Source organism: Taudactylus pleione, unplaced genomic scaffold (assembly GCF_031769625.1).
Source record: "Taudactylus pleione unplaced genomic scaffold, aTauple2 ptg000391l, whole genome shotgun sequence".
Classification (NCBI taxonomy): domain Eukaryota; kingdom Metazoa; phylum Chordata; class Amphibia; order Anura; family Myobatrachidae; genus Taudactylus; species Taudactylus pleione.
In genome coordinates this window covers 965,383-990,475 of record NW_028284792.1, presented here as the reverse complement: position 1 = coordinate 990,475, position 25,093 = coordinate 965,383, and the positions used below count along the sequence as shown (strand labels likewise).

General features: G+C 44.3%; 1 protein-coding gene across 6 annotated transcripts in view; it reads right to left on the bottom strand.

The window, feature by feature from the left end:
* The window catches only part of GTF2I (general transcription factor IIi), a 129,448-nt gene that overhangs the window by 27,069 nt on the left and 77,286 nt on the right, over nt 1-25,093 (bottom strand). For 5 of the 6 annotated variants that reach the window (XM_088445900.1, XM_088445901.1, XM_088445904.1 and 2 more), the window contains 6 exons: nt 18,812-18,874; nt 13,605-13,697; nt 11,427-11,492; nt 10,367-10,550; nt 10,220-10,272; nt 9,846-9,923 (listed from right to left, as the gene is read on the bottom strand). In XM_088445900.1, coding sequence (XP_088302026.1) covers nt 9,846-9,923; nt 10,220-10,272; nt 10,367-10,550; nt 11,427-11,492; nt 13,605-13,697; nt 18,812-18,874 — 537 coding nt within the window. The remainder of the gene's footprint in view (nt 1-9,845; nt 9,924-10,219; nt 10,273-10,366; nt 10,551-11,426; nt 11,493-13,604; nt 13,698-18,811; nt 18,875-25,093) is intronic. The other variant, XM_088445902.1, reaches the window with a different exon arrangement.

Below are 25,093 nucleotides of genomic sequence, written 5' to 3'. Positions count from 1 at the left end.
CTGTTGGAACAAATGAGAGTCCTTTTTCTGAGCACAGACAGTTCAGTCTCTGATAATCTTCTATCGGATAGATTAAAAATTGTCCTCTGTCCCTTGGGAGGTCTTCCTCTGCCTTTGATTCTGACGGCCTCTGCGGGTGTATTTAGGACTAATCCTAAAAAATGTGCTCTTGTACGGTTACCAACTGGGGATAAAACACGTCCTTTGTTTTTTTGTCTAGTAGAGGGTTCAACATCACTATCAGTTGTCCCTGTTTCTTCTGAAGTATCCAAACGGGTTTTGTTGAAGGTACGTCTAAATAAAGGGCGCCTACCTGTTTTAGAGTAAGCCCCCGTGAGCCAACTATAGACTCGTTGTTGTTCATAGTCTGCATCAACTTTTTTTCTCTTGTCACTCTTAAACTTAATTAAATCAGTTTTATAGGACTCCAATTATTAAGTTTAGACATCCAGTCTTGCGGTTTGTCAGACACTAATTTTGAAAGGTGACTAGTTTCAAAGTTCTTAATTTTCTCTTTGGTAATAGCAATCTCCCTTTTAGATTCCTCTATTACAAGTAGAAGTAAATCGAATGAGCATTTGTTTAACACAGATGTCCATTTCTTGCAAAACTCCACGTTGTAACGTCCAATAGTGGGAATATTTTTCACCCTAAATCCCCGGGGTATTTTTTTATCTTTATAATAATTGGACAGTGTCAAACCATGGTAGAAACAATCAGTTTCTCTTTTTCTTAGCCTTAATAAATCATTATACAAATCAAGTACTGATGGTGTAGCAGTATGTTCAATCAAGTCATCAGTAAATAAGATCGCCTCGGCCTCAGATTCTGAGAAACTGAACACTGCACCTTGTTCCAAAGAAATCCGTTGGTGCAAACCTTCAGAATTAGCAGCTGACATTGCTACAATCACTGTGTATTCAGTCGTCTTAAAAAGAACAGTTGGCAGTCTGTATAAATATTAGTGTATACCACTATTAATACGTGGAAATAGAAAACAGTATCTTTTAGCTCGATAGTACCACACTAAGACTCCACGATCCACAAAAGCACCGACAGCCTGTAACAGATAACTTCTGGTCACATACTGTCATCAAATGTTGAAAAAAGGGCTGCGCAGTCCAACTTCACATGCAGTACTTCTTAGTTATAACAGTAGTCCAACAAGAGAGGCAATTTCTTTGTAATAAAAATCGCAATAAAAAACAATGCACGGTGCACAGGACAGCTTGTTCCACAAACACATCTCAGGTGCCATGATAATAATCTAAATGACTAGTGAAAACCTGTAGTGCAGGTCACAAAAAATGTCAAATAGAAAATACATACAGTTCCACGATCCGACACTCATAGAGGTAGTTCCAGTTACTGCGCTGGGTGCCTTCCACAGAAAGTCAACCCAGACCTACTGAAATATACCAGTCCACTGGCGGCACTCCGGACTAAAAATAAAACACTTAGACAAGTAGCTTACGAATGCAACGTTTCTGCGCCTTTATTAGCGCTTTTGTCAAGCCATTAACCATATACAGATTCAGTTACAGACAGTTTCGCACATCAAATTAATCATTGCAGTCTTATGAAGCAGTTTATCGTATCCACTTGTGACTAAGATGCATTTGTGGACGAAAAATATGCAAAAAAGGTGCTCACTGCAAGCCACGTTGCACCGGACCTGGTGGCTCATTCGCACCAGGCGCTTGACGCCGCATTGCATATTGAGACTAGGGGTATATTTACTAAATTGAGAGTTTTTCGAAGTCCACTTCTGATTAAAGGTTTCTTAAATTCAGATGGGTTAGAGTCATCCTTTTTCTCTACGTTTAAGGAGAAACATGACCAATCTTTAAAGGTGATTAACAGCTTCTGTGGAATTGCTCTGGATAAGGATAATTGGAGAACTAGTGATCAAGTTGTCAAACTGGTAAGAAGGGAAATGAGATATACAGGTCTGAATCATAATTTTGAGGTTAAGTGGTTCCTATAAAAAAAAATCTCCTATATATTTGTATTAGCCTTACCAGACCTGTTTTATTTATATGCCATGTTATATTATTGGTATGGGCTTATGTAATCTGGTAATGTTATTTATATGTATACTATTGTTAAGATGGAATCCTGATATTCCGTTTTTTATTTTGTTTTTATTACCTCCTTTTTATATATCCAGCCACTCATAATTCGACATTGGACATCATGTTTTGTCTTTAATAGGAACTTTATTGTTCCGTTGTGTTTAAAACACGATTATGTTTTTTTTTATAGTAACTTTATCGTTCCGTTTGTAGGTTTAGTTTTTTTTAAAACAACTTTATTGTTTCAGTTTTAAAAAACATGGCGCTGGACAAGACAGTAGTAGACATCTATGCCAAGGTGAGTTTTATTCATTGGTATAATATAACAAAGTTCACAAACCTTTATATGTGGACCTTACACTGGATTCATGTAAGCAAAAGTGTAGTCTTTTTAAATCAACTGGGCTTTTCCAGTCTTTTTGGGTAGTACCTTGATTTTGGAGTGTTTGGATACGGTCAAACAGACACTTAATCTATCTATTTGTATTTCCACCTGGTGATGAAAATTCTAGTCAGTATTACACTATTGTGATTTCTAGATTTATTTTTCATATGTACTGAGTATCAACCAGTGGAATATTTGAAGGAATACATTGTGGAAATTGGAAGAACTTTCTTCAGCAATAAGGACCTTTTTGTTTGAGACCATTCCTAGCGCAAGTTGTGTCAATTTTTTGTTTGGGTTTATGCATGTTAGTGAGGTGACTTATATTTAACCCAGTGGCTCAGTATTTTGCCTGGTGCCCTCCCGGGAGTCCTGTACTAGAGGGGGACCAAATGCAGCAAGGAAAGGGCAGCACTCAGGTCTAAAAATAATACAAGCAGGCAGCAAAACAATCCAATGTTTCAATGTAATTGTTACAGTTTTTTGTTTGATGACAATAACAAACACATTGAAATGTTGGATTGTTTTTGCGGTATTTACTTTACGGACTCATTGCAGAAAAACCCAAGTGTCCTACACTCATTATTATTATCGATCATGGTAATGTCTAAATCCCCTTTACGGAGAGGACCCTGATGTCATCAGCCAGTGTCCAGTGTCATTCCCAGTGTCCAGTGTCATTCTCTACCATCCAAGTGTGCATAGAGGGGGAATCTAACTAGTGGCGAGCCCGCGAGGGGACAACTTTCTTCCTTAGGTGGGGACAACTTTCGATACTTGTGTACGTAAAGTACACAAGTACCATTTAAAACATTCATTGGGTTCTCTCTGCAATGAGTCCGTAAAGTACACAAGTACCGTTTTTGCTGCCTGTTTGTATTATTTTGATAAACCTTAGTACCACCCTTTCCTTGCTTCTAAATATATAAAATGATGTTTTAAAAGGACAGAAATCCCACTGACATGACTGAAAACATTAAATTACATGACTGTGCATTATTTCCCAAGGACTACACATCTACCGCATACCTGAACTACTTCCAACTGTCACTCCACAAGTGTAAACAATAGCATCAACCACAAAGACACTACTCAGAGAACAGCAGCACATCACTGCCTCACTGACAGAAATACACATTTCTGACAGAAACATTTCAATTGTTTTATTCACTTACACTGTTATCCAGTTAAATGTTTATTCATAAAAAACATTCTGGATCTGTTTCACACTACGTCATCCTCATGTAGAACTATTTATATACACCACTCTTGGGTGTGCCTGTCAGATATGTGCATTCCATGGGTGGTTGAATACACACCAAGGCGCTCGTATATTAGAGCATATACAGATAGGGAACAGTGCTTAATAGATATAGGGCCTCATTCAGACCCGGCCGCAAGCGCTGAGAGCTCGCAACCGGGTCGATGTTAGCCCACTGGGCATGCGCACGTCGGAGCTGGCTCCAACGTGCCCATGCGCGAGACCTGGCTAGCGACGGCCGCTCCGTCGCTCCGGGTCTCGCACCAAAGGTGGCGAGCTGTCGATGTTGATTGACAGCTCGTCCCATTTGGAAGGCGGGCCAGGGGGTGGCCGGCCAAATGGAGGCATTCGCGACGGAACGTTTGCCGTTTGGGGGCGGCCCCACTGACATCAGCAATGATGTCAGTGGGGAGCTTCCTGCTCAATCAGAGCAGGAAGCTCCCTGGGGCTTGCGAGTGCCAAGACCTAACCTTAGGGTCTCGTCGCAAGCCCCGATGCTCGCGATGGTCCTGACCATCGCGACCATCACCCTGGTCGGTCGCTAAGCTGTGGGTGGTAACCCCACAGCTTAGCTAGCGACCAGGAGGCCGCACTTCAAGATGCAAGTGGCCACCCTCAATCAGAACGACCGCTTGCATCTAACGAAAGGGTCTGAATGAGACCCATAGTGTGTTGTGATCTTAGCTGCCACTACCAGATATAAGGTGTCCCTTCCGCATACATTTAGTAAATTATAGAAACAATACGTTGGTTTAGCTCTCCAGAAATCCCCAAATATTTCACATAGTCTATGTCTGAAAATTGCTCATGAATTCCACACCATCAGTAATGTGGCATGGAACAGAAGCTCAGTACAATACTGGTGCATACACACGGTCAGATTTTTCTTCAGATCTGAACGATAACGATTTAAAAAATCGTTCAATCGTTCATATCTGAAGGAAAATCTGACATATCTGACATATCTGTCAGATGAACGATTTTAACGATGCGCGTTCCCGATGGTCAGATAACGATATCTGACATCTGATGTGTTTGCAGTCAGACTTGGACGATTCCATTCATTTTAATGCAGTAAAAAATCGTTCAATCGTTCAAACCTTTGGTAAAATCGTTCAATCGTTTATCTGACAGATCTGACATATCTGACCGTGTGTATGCTCCATAAGTCTTGCTATAGTATCCAGCATATATTAAAGCATAATGGGCCAAATGTAATAGGGTGGGAGTTTAGAAAATGTGAGTGTTTAGCTGTAAACTCTCACATTGGTCGAGTTTTATCTTCAAAATGGGAAAATGTCTGGATGAGAGTTTAAATCATGAGAGTTTTTTGAGACTAAAAACATGTGAGTTTACATGTCCTCGGACTCTGGCCCTGATTCAGAGCCGGTCGCTCTGACAGAGCGCTCGCTCTGAATCAGGGCCGGTCTTTTTTTTTTTTAGAACGGCCTCCTGGCCGCTCGCATAGCTGTGGGTGACCACCCACAGCTATAGCGAGGGGACAGGAAGATGGTCGCGATGGTCAAGACCATCGCGACCATCGGGCTTGCGAAGAGACCCTTGTGGTAGGGTCTCGTTGCCGCAAGCCCCAGAGAGCTTTCGGCTCAATCATAGCCGAAAGCTCTCCCACTGACAGCACAATGGGAACGTCTCCGTCTGGGCAGCCATCCCCCCGGCCAGCACACCGAAGGGGGCGTGCTGTCACTCAACATCGACAGCACGCCCCCTTTGGTGCGAGACCCGGAGCAACGGCTTGCCCCTCGCTATCCGGGTCTCGCGCATGCGCACGACGGAGCCGGCTCTGTCGTGCGCATGCACTCTGGGCTACCATCGACCCAGTTGCGAGTGCTCAGCGCTTGCGACCGGGTCTGAATCAGGCCCTCTATTACATTGGCCGAGTTTACTGCTAAACTCTCACATTTTCTAAACTCTTACCCTATTACATCTGGCCCATATATCCATCAGCCAAACTTCGAGTTAAGGACCGTACTTAGGGCCTGATTCAATTGAACGCAAATTCCCGATGTTCGAGAATCTGTGCAGGTCCAGGACCCATTCTGGGAGTGTGCAGAATGGGTCCTGTTAACACGCTCATAGACTGGCAGCAGACTGTCAATTACTGCCAGTCTGCTGCCATTTGTGGGCAGGGAAGGGGCTGCGATGCCCTCCGTTTCCCGTAACGGAGGTGTGTCGCCGCTGTTGCGGGGGAGGGAAGAAGGATCTCCGTTGGCTGACGGAGAGTTCCTGGCCTCTTCCTCTAAACTGAGTCGGCCAGTTGCGGGACCCCATGGATCACTGCTGCCGGTCGATCTTACGCAGATTATCCGATGCTGTGTTGGACAATGCAGCTCGGATAAGTAATGCACAGGAGGCGTGATGCTCGCAGAATCAGGCCCTTAGACTGAAGTGTTTCTGACATACTTCCCAGTCTCGTAAATGTTTATAACATAGTTGATATGTCCCATATCCAAAGTCTAATATATTAACAGTATGTTCACTTTGCGGTGTCCTCAAATATATATGGTCTGCTCCCTCAGTTAGCCTCCCCCTATTCTGGTTCCACTCTCTCACTTCCTGTCCTCTTCCTTTTACCTCAAATGTTAGATATACAGTAGGCAGCATTAGGCACTTCACAGTCACTGTGTAGGCAGGCGATAAAGTAAAAGAAATGTTACTTACCTGGAATGTTCCTTGGAGCTTGCAGGTCCTGAGCAGGGGTGCCGAGAGGGGGGGAGCAAGTACTAATTACCCGGGCCTGGGCTTGCTGGAGGGGCCAGGGTTTGGCGCCGCCACCCCCTCCCTCTTACCTCACAGCAGCCCAGCACAGACTGCTGTCTGCTGAGCTGCACTGATGGTACCCCCGACCCCCCCCCCCCCCCTAGTGCGCAAACATTTATTTTTTTTCTATCCTAAGGGAACATGACCACGCCCCCTGCGATTAGGCCATACCCCCTTCTCCCGGGCCAGGCACGGCTCTCTACGTCCCTGGTCTTGAGTATGCTGAGACCAGATAAGTACCCATGCAAATCAATGATGACATAAAATATAAAACAATGCAGTGGTCTCACCACATATATGCACTAAGACCACTGTTAGAGGGTACAGTTTAGTCTCTAGAGGCGGACCACCCACAAAATACAACCATTTTACAACCTGATACTGCCTATATTTAACATCATAACACTGGGTATTTTTGTTTTGCCAAGACCCTTTACTTCTACCTGGACAAGGGGACCGACCACATCCAAGGACAAGGTAAGTATGAAGTGTCAGTGTGTTTAATAAAGTGTCCTAACATTCGTAGTGTGCGTCCTGTGGTTTTTGTAGTATTTTCGTTACAGTGGAGCTATAGGTGTCAGCAGGCTCTTAATGTCTGACGATGCTGGTACTTGTGGTCCTCCAAGTCCCAGGATGCCAGGGCATACTTGCTGGGAACTGTAGTTCTACTTTAAAGAACAATATTAAATCTATATTTTACACCATTACCCCTATACTCACCGCTACCAGGAGTGTGCGGAGAAGGGCTCTGGGCTTTTAGCCAAGGGCTGGTAGATCCTCATATTAATTTTGGGGTCCCCGAGGATTTCCAGCCTTGGGGCTGGTTTTACATTATGGAAGGGGGACTCCATGCTGTGTGTCTCAGGGGGAACCGAGGTCAGTCTTTCCCCTGATTTTCCAGTACCAGCCAGGGTACAGAGGTCTGGGGCTGGTTATGCTTTATGAAGGGAATAACCCACGCACTTTTTTAAAATGAAATTAACACTTTATTACCACTTTTAATGACAAAAGCCTGCACAGATCATACTGATTTGTGCTGTGATTTTGGTGTAATATTCATCAATTTGACTAACATGATTTTAGTAAACCTGTGATTTCTGGTCTTGTCAATGGAAACCCTACAATGTTTGGTCCGATGGTGTATTGCTATGTTTTGAAGTGTGAAATCGTCTTTCACCTGCAATTTGATGTTGATTTGGGCTTTAGTAAATCACACCCAAATTGCAGAAAAACACCAAATCGACCAAAAACTAATTTTCGTAAATTTACCCCTAAGGGAGGCAGTGTTCCAGTTCAAGCAATAGTTCAAGCACATTGCTGCAAATGACTTGTATGTCCAAATCTGGGAGCTTCTTGGTGTTTCCTTGGGAATGGCTACTGTTAGCATCTGCCTCCAGAGGCCCCTCCACTGCTTTCATCAGCTAACTAGCATCCTTTCACTAACTCCTTCCATAGGACAGGCTAAATGCCACTTTTCTAACACTTAAACCTGAGTTCTCCATTGAACATCTTGCCATAGCGGGACAGACTGTGCATCCACACGTGCAGTTACTACTCACTTGGATAACTCAGCTCTTTTGCGTTATAGGTCTTAGGACAGCATTCTAGGGTTTGCCTACCTCTACCCTGGTTTTTGGGCTCTCTCTGTTTTTCAATATTTAGTCATCACTGACTACTATTACTGGTCCAGCATACAAAGAGAGTCACTCACACTGCGTCATCTGCACATCAATGTGGTGTCCCAGTTGTAGGAGAATAAACACCTACACTTAAAATTGTCCAATTGCAGCCAGCTGCCCCTCTTAGCACTGGTGCCTGTATGTCTGGGTTGTCTTGGCTTCAGAAGGTTTAGCGCCAGAAAATATGAAGCAATACTACTTTAGGGTTAATTTGAATGATTTTACAAGCTGCTGGGGAGACCACTGGCACTGCCTATCCCAACAGAGCACAAGGAGAGTGATTTTACATTATACTGAAAGTGTGAGTGTATATACAGATGTGTCCTCATACGCCTAAGCGTCTTTGCGCCATATGGCGTGAGACAAGAAGCATACCAACTTTTTCTTTAAATCTAACATCTTAGCTGCATTGCAGACTGAGCGAAAAGCAGCTCACAGTATACAAGCCATTCATACACAGATGGACAAGAACCGCAAGTCCCAGTGGTCAGTGTACCCAAGCAATATAGTTTTGTAGCTGCTGGTTGTTTTATTTCTCTGAATAAGAAGCACATTTAGAGTGAAAAAGGCACTCAGAGCGACCGCGTCGCACGGGACCTGGTGCATCAAGAGGGGCTATTTGGCGCATTGAGAGAAACAGTGTATGAGGAAACAGCTGTATAAATAAATATATATATATATTATATATATACATACCCACTATGACTGAATGGTGTGCTCGCTTAGATCATTACATGTCTATGAATGACCTTATATTGTCTTTGTCGAACACTCGCCAGGACTTTACAACAATATGGTAGCCATGGCTGACTTATAAAGAACACTATAAGGGGTAAAATGACTAAGATGGGAGTTCTATTTAAGAAGTGATGTTGCCCATAGCAACCAATCAGATTCTGCTTCTCATTTATCTAGCACCTTCTAGAAGATAAGACCTGGAATCTGATTGGTTGCTATGGACAACATCACTGCTTAATAAAACTCCCATCTTAGTAAATTTACCCCTAAGTGACTATGTAGGGGTTTGGGATGAAGGCAAATAGAGATATGAGAACGGTTGTCAGCTCGGTTGCTTCCTTATATTGATGTGGCAGGTAGTTTTAGTTTTAGCTATAGTCTTATTTTCTCTCACAACTACTATATGGTACTGCTATCCTATACCCTGGAAATTAGTATTTTTTTTCTTTCCTTTTATTTTTTTCCCCCTTGTCCACTTTCCCTGTTTCTCAAAAGTTTTTGCTTTATATGTTTATAAAAAAAAATACTAACCAAACGGCAAGACTTGTTTATGGTTCAGCATATGTCTTATTTGCATTTCAGATTTGTTGTATGTGTCATATTCTGAATCACTGATTTTCCTTTTTTTTCTTCTCCTGGTGTGATATGACAACTGCATTTTGTGTTAGTATTCAATAAAAATTATTTGCAAAAAAAAAAAAAAGAAAAAAGAACAAAAGTCCTCCATTATATGTGGGGAGAGGGAACCAGCTACAGTCAGTTGGCGTTATTGCAAGGGAAATGCAATACAGATAGTTTAGGTGAGTAATATAATGAACACATTAAAAATGTTACAGCATTGGTTTCTAGATTCAAGAATACTCAAGCCACAAATGTGAGCTGGGAGCCTTAGACGTTAATCTATAAAGTACTAAAAAGGGAACAAATACCTGGTATAGTTACTTGTATGATATTGAGATCTTCAACTCCAGATGCTGTAATCGATGTGTTATTAGCATTTATCTTTTCTTAAAGAAATAATAAAAATATATTGGAGCAAAGTTATGATTTTAATAAGATATGATATGAATGAAGGAAGGAAGGAAGGAATAATTTACAATGCTTGACATATATACAAACAGGATTATACATAAATTACAGTTGGAAAGAGCATACCCATGAATAGGCATGCTTATATAACTTTGCATTGATTATTGTACAATAAACATCACCAATTAAAAAATGCAAAGGGCAAAGTCTTCTACAATAACAGTCATAATGATTTTTTGTATTGTAATAGGTGGTTAATTAATTGAACACTTACTTTGTGGGTAGTGTAAAGATGTGTCTTTGGCTGCAGCCTCAAACAATTCAGGTCTGGCAAAAAAAGAATGATAAATATTATATACATGAATTACAAAAATATTTTATATTACATATATTTTAAAAGATAATTCACAAAGTGACATACTTTTTAATAATAAATTTAATCTTAGCTCGGTTTCTAAGAATTTTCTCTAGTCTAGGAATGCCAAAGGTGGATGGTCTGCGGAACGGAACCCCCTCAGGAAGTCCTTCAACGTAGAATTCTTCTGGGTAGGATTCAAATAGTGCAAATGGGACCTTGAATGGCTCTTTCATACCCAAGGCTTCACCTAAAAAAAAAAAAAAGTCCTATTGATGAAATTATAAATTAAGGCAGTTGTTTCAAATGCAACAACAATTGAGAATGTATTCCACAAAGAAGCAGCCTGACTGGCCATCAGAATTAGGCCCTGATTCAGACCCGCTCGCTGCTTGGAGGCAGCTCCCAGGGTCTGATGGACGTGTTTTTTTTTTTTTCCTCTGGTCGCTCGCTAATCGCGACCATCGGCCTTGCGACGAGACCGTGGTAGGGTCTTGGCTACCGCAAGGCCGAATGGACTTCCTGCTCTAATAGAGCAGGAAGTCCACTACTGACATCACTAGTGATGTCAGTAGGTCCTCCCACAATCGTCAGGCATTCCTAAGCCTGCATTTGTGCAGCCACCCCCCTCCCCGCCTCCAAAACGGGGTGAGCTGTCACTCACCATCGACAGCCGGGCGTCTTGTAGCGAGCCCCGCAGCGCCTGAGGTTCAGTCGCTTGGCGGGGCTCTCGCATGCGCACACAGCGCATGCGCAGGGAGGAAACATCGAGCCGCTCGCGAGCGCTGTAAATTAAATTCTATTGGTTCATATTCTATCCAACAGGATCTAATCCAATGTTATTCTAATAGTTTAGGAAGCAGTGACACACAAACTGGCAACCAAATTGCCTGCACAAAGCTGCATTATAAGCATTGTAAGTGCCTGGAATGAGCAACATTAATGCTGTAGTTCACTCTTTTACAGAATTACAGGCTATACAGAAATGGAGAGCAAGCTCAGCTCCAGTCCAGAAACTTACCAGTGATCTATTCAGTATATTGAATTCCAAATCATGTATCTTTTAGATTTCACTTAAATATGAAAATATACAAATGCTATAAAGCAAATAATTTAAGTTACTTACCACATTTCTCATCAAAGAGTGCCTCTACTTTTTGTTTTAAGTCTGTTATTTTAGCATTCCAGGCTTCTGTTGTTGAGGGAAATAAATAAATGACCTTTAGTATGGCAATCTTAGCTGTTTTACTTTGTATGATACCATACCACAGAGGTTGAAATCAAAGCAGAAATATACATGAGATGTTACTTAAAACAGTCAACATGAGATATGTGTTATTCAAGATAAACTTAGGGCTACATTTACTACACAGCAGGTTTTCAAAACAATTGCAATTAATATTATTGTTGTTTTAAATCACGCAGTCAAATCTGCTGAAAACCACTAAGTAAATATGGCTATATTTACTAAATGACGGGTTTTCAAAGCCACTGATTTTGGCCTTTAAACCATTTCCCTGGCACGGCCGCTGACACTGTCATATCCCATGCGGCCGTTCTTCCTGCTACGTTCCCCGGTGATTTCAGAGGAGATGCGTTCTGCACATGTGCAGTAAACATCTCCTCCTTCTCCTCCGGCCCCCTTATAGTGTTGTTGTGGTATGTGAGGCTGATCTCTACAAGTGAATGATCAGTCCCAGGGGAGTATCTATAATGGGTGCAGGGTGTGTGGTGCACTCAGGCCCCCCCGAGTCCAGTTACCTCTCCGATATCCCGCTTTGGGTCTCTCAGCGCTGCTCAAAACACCGGAAAATGGCAGTCGCGGGCATTTTTCTGGCTTTTGCACATGGGCTCTGAGGAAATCGCAGGGAAAATGGCGGCCACGCCATTTCCCCAGCGATCTGCGCATGCACAGTAGACTCTGGGCACACTCTAGTGCCCAGAGTCTACTGATTCTGCGGTGGCCGGCCAGCTGTGTCAGTCGGCCGCCGGCCACTGGGGTGAGTGTAGGGGGCCCCTGATGGGGAATGCACACGGGCCTCTACTCTCTAAAGACGCCTGATCAGTCCCTATTTACTTATGCTCCGCTGTGCTCTGCTTTAGGGATGAGGGGAAATGCCAAGGAGAGGGACATGTTGTTTGGGTGAGCTTTTCCCACTAGGGGTGGGTTTATACCTCCAATAAAGTTTTATTTTCAATGGGGAAGGGAGGAGACAGTTACACATATATAGTCACACATGGGGGAGGGTTACCGATACAGGGGAGCCTATGGACACTGTTGGGGGGGAGTGTTGTGCCACTGTGGAACTATCACCACTAGGAATAGTAATTGGGGGTAATCCCACTAGGGATATGTTGCTGCTAGGTGTCTAATGATACTGGGGTGGTCATTTTAAAATATGGGCTATGGACACAGTGAGGGAGTAGGGGTGTAAAACACCCCTATTGTATTTTTCTTTCGATAAAATATTTTAAATATCTTTTAACCACTTGCCTGGCATGGTCGCATCAGATGTGACCACACCAGGCTGGTGTTTCCCTGACATGGTCGCATCTGATGCGACCAGTCAGAAAAGCCCACAAGGCGGCTGCGGGAAGCTAATCTTCCCACAGCCATCTATATCAGAAGGACCTCCTGGTCCCTCTACACCCTCGTTTGTGTCCAGATCACTGCTGGCCACAGTGATCGGGCACCCTGCATCACCACCCACCCTCCCAGCGCGGCTGCAAGGACAGTCGTAACTTACATAGAAGTAGCAGCCGCAACTCCTTGTACCCGCGGCTGCTGTTGTGCCCCGATCACTGTGGCCAGCAGTGATCGGGAAGCTGGTTTCACCCATCCCAGCACATTCAAAAAAGGCAGTATCCGCGGCTCCTGGTAGTCGCCATGGCTGTTGCACTATGTCCAGCCGGCAGCACCCCCCTGCCACAGCAGCTGCCTTCAGTGAGAGCAGCTGCAGCAGCGCAGCTCCTAGCATCTGCAATAGCTGTTTCCTGCCTCCAGGACCTCCCTCCCCTTCCGCCGGCTTCACAGTGCTACTGTGTCTGCACTAGAAGCTGACAGCAGGTTTATCAGTGCTGCCTCTGCCCTTTGCCCCCCATGTGCCCCGATTACTGCTGACAACAGTGATCGGGCAGTATCTACTGAGTGAATGTGTTTGTATATATATATATATATATATATATTTTTTTTTTTTTTTTTAATTATTTTTTTTTTTTAACCAAACAACAGATCCCCTTTAAATTAAACATGTATTAAATCCACAGAGCAAAACTATGCATGTTTAACTTTAAAAATATTTACCAAAGGAAAACTCTCTTCCCCGCGGTTTACAAGTCACAGTGGAACCATTAGTTTGTTGAGTACTGTGTGCTACAATTTTGGATTTGTCTGAACCTGAAAAAAAAAAACCATTAAAATGTAGTAATTTAAGTAGGAGATTCTGAAGCATATCTAAAACAAAGCGCAGTATGATGCTAGATAACAATCCAATCAAAACTGACTAGATTATTATGTGGCATATTGGTACAGATGAGGCCTCATACATCTAGCCTCCATACGCCATGTGGCGCAACTCTGCAAGCACTGGGTGTCTTTTTCACCTGAAAATACATCTTAGTCACAATATTATGCAACTAGGACACACCAGGTGTAGATTAATTTGATATGTGACACTGAGTCTGTATACGAAGCAAGACAGAACTTGGCATGGGAATAGGCCATGGCCGCTGCATCGCAGCACTTTGTATACAGGTTCAGACTCAGTCTCACACAAATATACAAGGTGTTGCATATCAAATAAATCAGCAGAGTCTCCTGGTGCATCATAGTTGCATCAAATTGTGACAGATTCATTTCCGGGCGCAAAAGATGCGGAAAAACAAGCCCGACGCCAACTGATTCGTATCAGACCTGCCGTGCCAAGAGGTGCTCTTTGGCGCAACTGCAGCAAGAATGTACAGTATGCGTCATTGGCAGATAACCTCTCTTGTCCTATGTGTGCAATCACCTTTTGACTGTTCTATCTGGCACCAGTGTAAACCAAAAGTGATCTGACCCCTTGTGCAAGTGCCCAACAGCTGGATCTCATCCAATTTGACCACCCATGAACATGGCAAATTGGACAGTGATGATAGTGATATTGGCTAATATGTGGCTATCTTTTAGTAGCACTTTGTGGACTTTGCCTCTATGAGCCTTCATGGTCCAATCATCAAAGTCCACACCTACTCTTCCCAGAAGCTGTCACTGCAACCTGAAATTGTGCCTTGATTTGTAGGTAAGAAGATAAATATTTAGGGGTACAGTATATTGCAAATGTCACATTAAAGTCCTACCCCCTTGGTACCAGCAATTTTAATTGAATACGGATTTCATTTTCACCTTAAATGCTGCTAGTTTTAGCCTTACTTAAGGCTTATAGAAGTCATGAGTGTGAAGGGTACATGTGGACTGTCTTTACTACATTTTTGTTCATATGAAGCTTTTTGTCACACTGCATGGAGTGTAGGTTAAAATACACTACTCTACTAATGGGTTTGGAGAAATGTATTTGCAGGGGTACTCGCCACTGTACTAAAGACCCATGTAAAAAGGGCACTGTGTGAAACGGGATACATATGGCATCCTGCCGAATGGGATGCCGATGCTTACATTACTGGCGCCGGAATCTCAACACAGGTCAGAATCCCATTGCCAGCATCCCGACCGCCGAGATACCGAAAGTAAGTAGCGGGGTTGGGGGGAGGGTTAGGCATTAGGGGGAGGGTTAGGGTTATGCACTAAGGGGGCAGGGTTAGGTTTAGGGTGCAGGGAGGGGGAGGTTAGGGTTAGGCACTAGGGGGAGAGGTTAGGGTAAAGTACCATGGAGGGAGGGTTAGGGTAGGGAAAGGGGAAGGTTTAGCATACCAACTAACAAGTGTCGGTATAATAACCCTGTCTGGATGTCGGCGCCGGCATCTCGAGCGCCGGCATCCTGTACCCAACCCTCTGAAACAAATACATACATAAATAAAAAAGTTTGGGCTCCCCTCCAAGAAGCTACTAGCACCACCCAGAAAAACAAAAAAACAAACCTGTTGCATCATAAGCGTTTTCCAACGCTGGCCACCTGAGTGGGTAGTGGTAAAGGGAAGCCATGAGGAATAGCTTTGAACATTTTGTTTTGTGCAACTTCAAAAGTCCACTCTGCGGACGGATCTTGTGATTTTCAGTAACTGGGCATGCATCGGAGCATGAATGGGCAGCTACGGTGATTCAGAGTCCTATGGAACCCATTCGCATCTCCACTTGCAGCTTAGTAGTAGGTGGTATCAGGGTATTCACACTGACAAGTGTATCGTAGGTGTATATTCAGAGTTGTGTGTTTGCAGAAATCCGTCTGATTTCAGGAGGATCTCTTTCACCAATGATGGAGCTGCTGCAAGTCCGCACTGATAGTGATGACAGCTACTTTCACAAGTAAAAGGATGGGGCTGTACCGGGGGTAGGGAAGCAATTTTCAGGTGCTGACAGGTAGCTTCCTCAGAATGGATGCAAACTCCCTCCCCCACAGAATCACAAGCTCTACACATACCAATAAATCTTGTAAAAATAAGATAGAAAATAATCTTTATCGCATAGAAACAACAGAGTAAATATTTTTCTTTCCTTAGGTAACGAGGGATGCATATCCCTAATTCACAAGCCAATTTACAAAAAAGTGTAGTATAGTATGTAGGAACATACCAAACCCGTTCTGATAAGTACAGCTGTAGTATGTTTTGTCGACATTCATATTGTAGACAAGAAAATGTCAACACGGTCCTGATGTCGACATACACCATGTCGACACTGATGACATGTTTAGAATGTCAACAAAAAGTGAGTCCTGGTGGTGTGTCACTGACTTACCTGCGTTCCAGGTCCGGCGGTGGAGCTATGTCTTCTGGTCCAGCTAGTGGGGAGTTCCGGCGGAGTCATCTGATCCAGGGGTGAGTACACTAACCCCAGCCCTACCCCCACAGCCTAAGGCTCTCTCCACAACCTAACCCTAACCACGCAGCCTAACCCTACCACCCACAGCCTAACCCAAACGGTGCAGCCTAACCCTGATGTCGGCCTTCTGCAGAAAATCTGTATTTCACATTTCATCAATGCAACATCATAATTGTCAAAATTATGGTGTGAATGCTTCCCATCAGAACAGGCCTGTGTACTCAGAATACTACAACTGGTATACAACTTTTTGGGGCTGAATCTGAGTTGGGGGCAAATACAAATGTTGCAATGCAAAGGGTGCAAATATAGGTTGGGTATAAAATACCAGGGGCTGAATAGCCGCCGGTTCAAATCCCGACAACGGCATCCCGATGGAATACAGATCCAGACAGGGGTGGTAAGTATGCTATCCCTACCACTCTCCCACCCTAACCCTCCCTTAGTGGTGCCTAACCCTAACCTCCCCCTAGTGGTGCCTAACCCCCTCTTCCTGCTCCCTAAACTTACCCCGTCCGGGGGAGTGCCTAACCCTAAAATCCCCCCCCACGGTGGTGCCTTACCCTAACCCTCCCTCCCCGTAGCCTAACCCTCCCCGGGGGGTGCCTAAGCCTAATCTCCTCCTGAGGATTCCTAAACATTTACATTTTTGGCTGGCTTTAGTAGTATATTCATATATCTTATTATTTCAATTGTGTGTATAACTGATATATCTACAGCCAAAAGAAGCTTAATTAAATATTTTACTGAAAACTTTTTTTTTTACTAAGATGTTATTATAAAAACTGGATTTAATAACATTTCCTAATTAAAATGTAACTGAAACAGACTAAATAAAATCTACTCCCAACAATTAGGGTCCCTACTTTAAAGCTCCTACATATAAATAATACAATTAACATATTGAAGTCTCCCAAAACCACCAACTACTTTCAAGGAAAAGGTGTGTGAGTTTGGAAAGATGTCAGGACCCTCACAGTACTTTTTATTGTGAACTGAGCCACGAAAGTAAAAAGCCATAAACAGTAGGTATCACTCTACTGGAATAACTACTGAATTAGATACAACTATTAGCCACAGCCATTGGATTTCCTCATATATGTCCGGCAGGTACGCAGTTGAAATACCGGCGCATGGGATGCTGGCGCTCAGAATGCCGGCGCTGGAATCCCAACACCAGTCAGAATCCTGGCGCTGGCATCCTGACCTTCACCATCCCGACAGTAAGTAGTGGAGTTAGGGTTAGGCACTATTGGGAGGGTTAGGGTTAGGCACTGGGGGGGAGGGGTTCGGGTTAAGGACTAGGGAGGGGAGGTTAGGTTTAGGGTGCGGGGAGGGAAGGTTAGGATACTTACCCGACAGGTGTCGGTATATTAACCCTGTCAGGATGCCGGCGTTGGGATTCTGAGCACTGGGATCCCAAGTGCCGACATCCCATACCCAACCCGTGCGGCAGACCATACTACCTAAGTACTTACTATTGTACCTGTTTCTATGTAAGATAACATTAAGAGACATACTCGTATTTGCAGCATGACATCTAAATTAATTCACATTCTATTATGTAACTTGATCTATTAATATGGACTGTTTTCTAATATAATACTACTGCACTGATCAGATGTAGTTATTCTCATTCAGGGGCTGACTCAGAGCTGGAAGCAGAGCAACAAAAACAATCCTTTTGCTCATTACTTTTGTAAATATCATTATGCTGCGAGACAATCCTCTCAGATGGATTTACATGAACGACCTTCCTTTAGATGTATATGTGTGTGTGTCATAATGGCAAGATACAAAAGGAGGAAAAAGTCTGATTTACAGATGGATCATGCAAATTTTAGCACTGTGCATGTGCTGCGTCCAAAAGCGTGCACCTATGGGCGCTTCTGAGTCGTACGCTACTCAGCCGCACCTTCACTTGTGTCTGAGGGGGCGTTACAGTGTGGTAAAGGGGTATTCACAAACAGGATAAGTTTATGGAGGGCATGTAGATGGAATTGTGGCCTATGCAGAGCTGTGATTATACTGTGATCTATTGCGCCATTGATAGGGATGATGCAAGTGCGCTTTGATAATGATGACGGCTAAAAACCCAAGCGTATGTTGGGGAACGGTGCTGTCACATAGTTGCGTACAACTGATATGCATTTTTCTCACACAATGCGGGTGTAATTATGGCCAACTTGTGTGGAACTCTGAATAAACTCCTGCGGCCTGTATTTAATTAGCCGCAATAAAAAATGTTGTTATCGCGTGTTCATTTAAGAGGAATATCGGGCCATAATTTCACTTAATGCGGCTATTCAATTGGAAAAAGCTTATTCTGGCATTCGCCCGGTAATGCTTGCTGTTAATACCCACAGGAAGTGTAGGTGAAAATTGGGAAATCCTATGGAGAATTAACGTATGTTATAATTCAAAAGCTACGTCGCCCGTAAAAAGTCACATTTACTGCTAACTGAATACGGGCCTAAGAGTGTAAAGTTGGTTACGATATCTATCTACAGTATGTGCCTTCCTGGTCATCTTACCTTCGTCTGTAACCTCTGCAGATCTATATCCTGGACTCTGCTGTTTGTCATTATTCTGAAATGCTAGAAATAAAAAATGAGATATGTAGTGTGACCAATGACTGCACAAATAGCAAACATAATAATGTGTTTCAGCATGACGTGTATTTCTGTGAAAAAGAAGCTCAGCATCAGAGAAATTATTAGATTAAGAAGCTGCACAGGAATAGTAACATGTAAACACAATGAAGTATGCCATAAGGGATGGGTACGGGATCCCGGCGGTCAGAATCTTGACGCCGGCATCCCAACTGGGTTACAATACAGACACTTTGTCACTCAGTATCCTAACCCTCCCCCTCTCCCTACCCTAACCCTCCCTCCCCGATGCCCGACCCTAACCTCTCCCCTAGTGCCTAATCCTAACCTCCCCCTCCCTGCACTCTAAACCTAACCCTCCCACCTTAGTGCCTAACCCTCCCCCTAGTGCCTAACCCCTAACACCAACCCTTCCCCCAACCCCAGTACTTACCTTTGGGATTCCGGTGGTCAGGATGCTGGCGCCGGGATTCTGACAAGTGTCGGTAATCTGCCACGGGCATTCTGACCGCCGGAATTCCCTCCATTGGCATTTTAACCGCATCCCATGAAATAAGTACGGAATTATTTTGTACATAAATAGCATAGATAAGAGGTTCCCAACCTGTTGTCAAGCATGGATATCAATAAAATCTGAACTGTTAGGGTGCCTTAAAGACTGAGTATGGGAACCTCTGGCATAGATACATATACAGCATGGTCCACATGGAGGCTCACTTTATTCAAGACTCAAAAATGAAGCTGCTGTTTCATGCAGAAAAAGCAAAATGTCTTATTTTATTTACAGATTTTTTTAAATACTATTTTTTTCCTACATTGTTAGTACTGTAGCTGTAAAAATAGTTTAGATTATAATATATCATACTGTATGGTCTTTATATTGTATTCTACACTAATATAAATGCTTATGTTGATCTCTTTAGGTATTGCTGGTTGCAACATTTCAGATCCCAGCTCAGGGGGTGATTCAGCAGAGGACATAACTGCATAGTCGCACACAAGCAGCTTTGCAATTCCATCCTAGCTAAAATGCAATGTCTGACACCTCTTACTGCATCCATCTGCGATCCCAGCGCGGCGACCTAGGTCGCAGCCTGGGATCACCATCGCCTCAGTTTACGGAGGCTGGCTGGCATGCAAGGCCAGGAATATGTGTCTGTGGATGCAGATCCTGGCCTTACCACTCCCAGGAAACGGTTCATGTGCACGCGCATATTCCCGATAATCAGGAATCTGCAATCAGCAGTGAACGCTGCATCGGGCCCTCAGACAGCAGAATCACATTTGCTGATATTGTGACTTTATCCAGCTAATTACTCCTTCTACAGTTTGCAAGATTTGCAATATTTTCAACTCGACCTCCTTTGTATGAAACTGTATAGATTGCCAAGCTCATAATCACAGGATTCATAGAGAACATTTGTAATTATTCAAATCTGATACATGAGATTCATGCAATGTGTTTAATTATCATATACAGCCTTTCGAGATTGACTTGCTTACCCATGGACACCATGTAGGATGTTTCAAACGTAAAAAAAATATCTGTGTACATATTTGCATTCATGACAGCAGGTTGTGTCAGTGCTTTCTACTAAATACTAACAGCTGACCTCCTTATTGCTTGTAGCACGTAAATGAAATCATTAATTAATCTGCAAAATAATGAAGTGCTTTCTTGAGTGTTCTCTATCCATGGGCTACATTTGAAGTATTGTGCAAAGGGGATGTAGTCAGCATCCCAGCACCAGTATCCCGACTGCCGGCATCTCGAAGGTAAGTATAAGGCGTTAGGGGGAGGGTTAGGCATTAGGGGGAGGGTTAGCGTTAGGAACTATGGGGGAGGGTTAGGTTTAGGGTGCAGGGAGGGGGAGGTTAGGTTTAGGCACTAGGGGGGAGGTTAGGGTTAGGGGTAAGGTCTTACACCTTCTTTCCTTATGGGTGTCGGGATTCTGACTGTTGGGAAGATGCTGTCTATATTCTGACCAGCAGCATCCTGACCGCCGGGCTCTCATACCCATCCCGTACAAAGAGTAGGCACTATATGGGTAGTCCAGGGCTCTACTTTAACTTGGCTTATTCTGGCTAAATTCAGCCAGAAAACTAAAACTCAGACGTTTAATGTACTAACAGTATTTAACTCAAGAATATAATATACATAATATTATAATATGCTATTATTTCTAATTAAAAATAAAATAAAAAATGACTGCTGTTGTGCCTTATTTTTGTGATGTGAACACTCCTGCACAAGGTGTCCTGAACTTAAAAGCATGGCAACATTTACAATTAGGCATGGCCTTTATAATCATGCACATACTCATCTATCTCAAAAGCTAGAGAGCCCCGGAGCGTAGATTACTGGGGCACTTATTATCAGTATGATACAGGTATAGATCTCTAATACTAGTCACATAGATCATGTTTTTCACTTTGATAATTGGCTACCTAATGTCTGATATTACACAGTAACAATCATTAAAACCATCAAAATCTCACTCTGGCACTATCAGACAGGACTGAAAATGTATCCTGCTATGCCTCTTAGGAAGGAAGGAACGAGAAGGGAACCCAATGTGTGCGATCTGGCCCTCTTGTAAATGGCCACATTTTCTACTGGATCGGATAGATTGTAACCAGCGTCATGCATTTAAAGCATCAATAAAGGCAGCTGCTCAATTATTTTGTATAACAAGAGATATGGTAAGAACTTACCTTTGTTATCTCTGTTTCTACGAAGTCCATAGGGTCCATAGGGTTGACCTTGGGGGTATAGGTTGGGAACCAAATCCGGGCACCACGCAGTTAAAGCTTTTAGCTCCCAGGATGCACTTGGGTCCACTCTCCCTATAACCCCACCCCCAACCAGAGGCACCTCAGTTTGTAAGTAGCCAAAGGCCGGAGGAGGAGAGAAAAAGAGAGAGAAAACTGGAACACTCGATAACCATACTCACAGAAATGGGAGATGGAAAACCGGTGACCAGTCACACAGCCCATTTGAAGCCAGGTGCGTCAGGGCGGGCGCCCTGTGGACCCTATGGACTTCGTAGAAACAGAGATAACAAAGGTAAGTTCTTACCATATCTCTTGTTTTCTACTTCAGGGTCCATAGGGAGTCCACAGGGTTGACCTTGGGGATGTCCCAAAGCAGTTCAACCAAGGGAGGGGACGCTCCTGTGCTGAGAGGAGAATCCGCCGCCAAAAAGGAAGCATCCTGAGAGGCAAAGGAAAACAATGCCTAGAACCTTAAAAAGGTGTGGACAGAAGACCACGTGGCCACCTAGCAAGGCAAAACAGCCAAGGCGCCACTGCGAGCCACCCACGAGGGTTACATGGCCCGAGAAAAAACAAGCATCAACAACAGAAAGGCCTACCCATGGGTAGGCCCCTGAAGAAGACATACGAGGCCGTCCAGCCAACATTTGGCCATAGGCCGGCCATCCTTTCCTGTTAAAACCAGAAATCTCAGACCACCAATAAGGAGTCTAATTTCCGTCAGGAACTTGAACGGATCACATAAATCCACAGAGGCCGGACCACAGTCAATGAGGCCACACCAGCCGAGAGGCCTGGGGACTGAATGGCCGCACCATAAGTTCCAGAATAATATGGAACCTAAAAATCACTAAGAAGAAACACAGGGTGAGAGCAACTCACACCCTGACAAGATGCCCTCCAGAAGAGGGAGCCACATGAGAACGCTCCCAATTCCGACACTCACCTGGTTGATATAAACTCCCTGAGAGAAAGCCAAAGCAATAGACCATGTAATGGCTATCACAACCAGCGGTTCCATTAACTTTCCCCGGAGTTAACGAAGAACTACTACTAACTCCCAAGGAGTCCCTAGGGAGGACAAATGGAGGCATAATCCAGAAAACACTCCAAAGGATGAACTGGATATCAGAGCGGAGCAATTCCATATCTTAATCATACTGACAGTGTAGAGATCTGCACTGTCAGGAAGGCCAGGCCGAGGGTGAAACCCAAGCCAGCCGGAAGGAATGCCAGAATATCTGGAAATCCTGGACACCAGAGGATCGTATCGACAGGTATAATACCATAAGAATTATGGCTGCCACAGTTTGTGGTAGGTCCCAGCAAAAGCTGATCCATGTGCTCTAATCATTCCAATGATGACAAAGCCAGGGAAGCCGTAAGACCACTGTAGGGACGCAGTCAAAGACAAACGACCCAGGTCCAAGGCAAACCCCAGGATCCTGAGACAACAGGTCTGGGCAGTGAAGCATCAGGAATGGAGTATCGATGGAGAGACTCCGAAAAACCAAGTACCCCTGACATCTGGGGCAATCAGGAGCCACCAGCAGGAAAGCATCTCCGTCTCGATTGAAACACTTCCCTCGAGGAAGAATGGAGACTGGAGAACACAGGTACGCAAATTGGAAGAACCACTTCACCGACAAAGAGTCACTGAAGGTTGCTTCAGAATCCCCAGAGTTGGACTGTAACACCATAGTGTGATAGAGTCAGAAGGCCATGAGTGTCACCTCAGGAGGGCCCCCCCCCTGCTCACCAGGAGATGAAACCTCTCTTGGGGAAGAGACGAGTCCCCGGGATGCATGTCGTGACGGCTGAGGACTCCAGCTTCCCAATGGAGAGCACCTGAAATGAACACTGTCAAGATGGTCGGGAGGAGACCCTCAGACAATGTCCGAATGTATGACATACCTGACATTGCCACCCAACGAACAGTATTGCTAAAAAGGAAGCCACTGTTCTGACCCTGTCGGACTGAACTTTTTCAGGTTCACCGGGAAACAAGGGCTATGCCAGAGTGAAGGCCCAAGACAGGCTAAAGTTCCAACAAGTTAATTGACAGGGTGGAATCGACAGACATCCAACTGCACTGAAATGGATGCGAACCAGACACTGTCCTTAGCAAAGAATACCCTTGACGAGATGGTCATAGTCACCCGAAAAGGGACCGACTTGCCTCCGGGGAGAGCATCATCGTTTGAACAGTGATCAGACAGAAAAAACTTGTTCCATCTGGAGATAAGCCAATTATGGAAAGGCCTGGAATGGAACTAAGCCCATTCCACCCTTCCAAAGGCAGACACTGAATAGTGGACCATGCATCCCAGAGTGTAAAGACATATGTCGACTGCGCAGACATCCATGTACTCCTAATGGAAGAGTGGAGATGCCGTCTTACGCCAGAAGAATTCTCAGATTCTGAGAATCCAGCAGGGCTCCTAGGTGAAGAATACCCAGAGAGGGATGCAGGGAGGACTTTTTCCCCATTGATTAAACGTCTGCACCCTGAAGAAGCCACAGTCAACCTGACCCGGCTGTAAAGTACCCCGGTGATCCTGCTAAGAGCAGGAGGCCATCCAGGTACAGGAGCATTTGGATATACTGAACAGAAGAACTGTCAGAAAATCCAAAACGCTGGTAAACCCCCGTGGGGCTGAGAACAGTCCCAACAGGCAGAGCCCGAAAAACCGTAAGTGCTGTGATACAGCAAACCTCAGGTCTCTGTAAGTACCCGTAGGCACGCGTCCTGTATATCCAGTGATACCATAAAGTCCCCAGGTTCCAAACATAGTATGATGGAGCATAGGGATTGCCTCCTGAGCCCAGGTAGCTTTAGGAACTGGTTCAGGGAATTGAGACAGAGAATAGGCCAAAGAGGACCATTCAGCCACCGCACCAGAAAGAAAGCAGAACAACCAGTCCCTCGCTGAGAAAGTGGGGATGGCCCAATTAGCTCCGCTTACCGCAACAACTGTATAGCTTTCTGGATTCGTAAGGCCCTGTTCGGGTCCGAATAAGGGCCTGCGTACCATCACATGGAAATAGGCCGCCTGAGCAAAGAGAGGGCGTACCCTCCTACCCACGTAGCCGCGGCAACTAGACACTAGTACCGGGTGAACTGAGAAAATCGCCATCTCCCAGTGGTAGGCCTGTCTCATCATGCTGACGATATATCCATAGGTTCAGAAGCAGGATCGGCTGGCAGTCCAGGCCTGCTCGGTTGAAGAAACAGACCTTTAGGCTGACCCAGAGGACAAAAAGACTTAATAGACTTAGTCTGAGGACCTGTAGTGGGCATAGCTGAAGGCGGGAAATTTGTACTGCCACTGTCAAAGTCAGGACCCAACAAGATCTACCCTATAGATGGTATCTGCACCTCTGCATTCCCAGAGCGCAGCCATAGGGTATTACGGAGGATACCGTCGC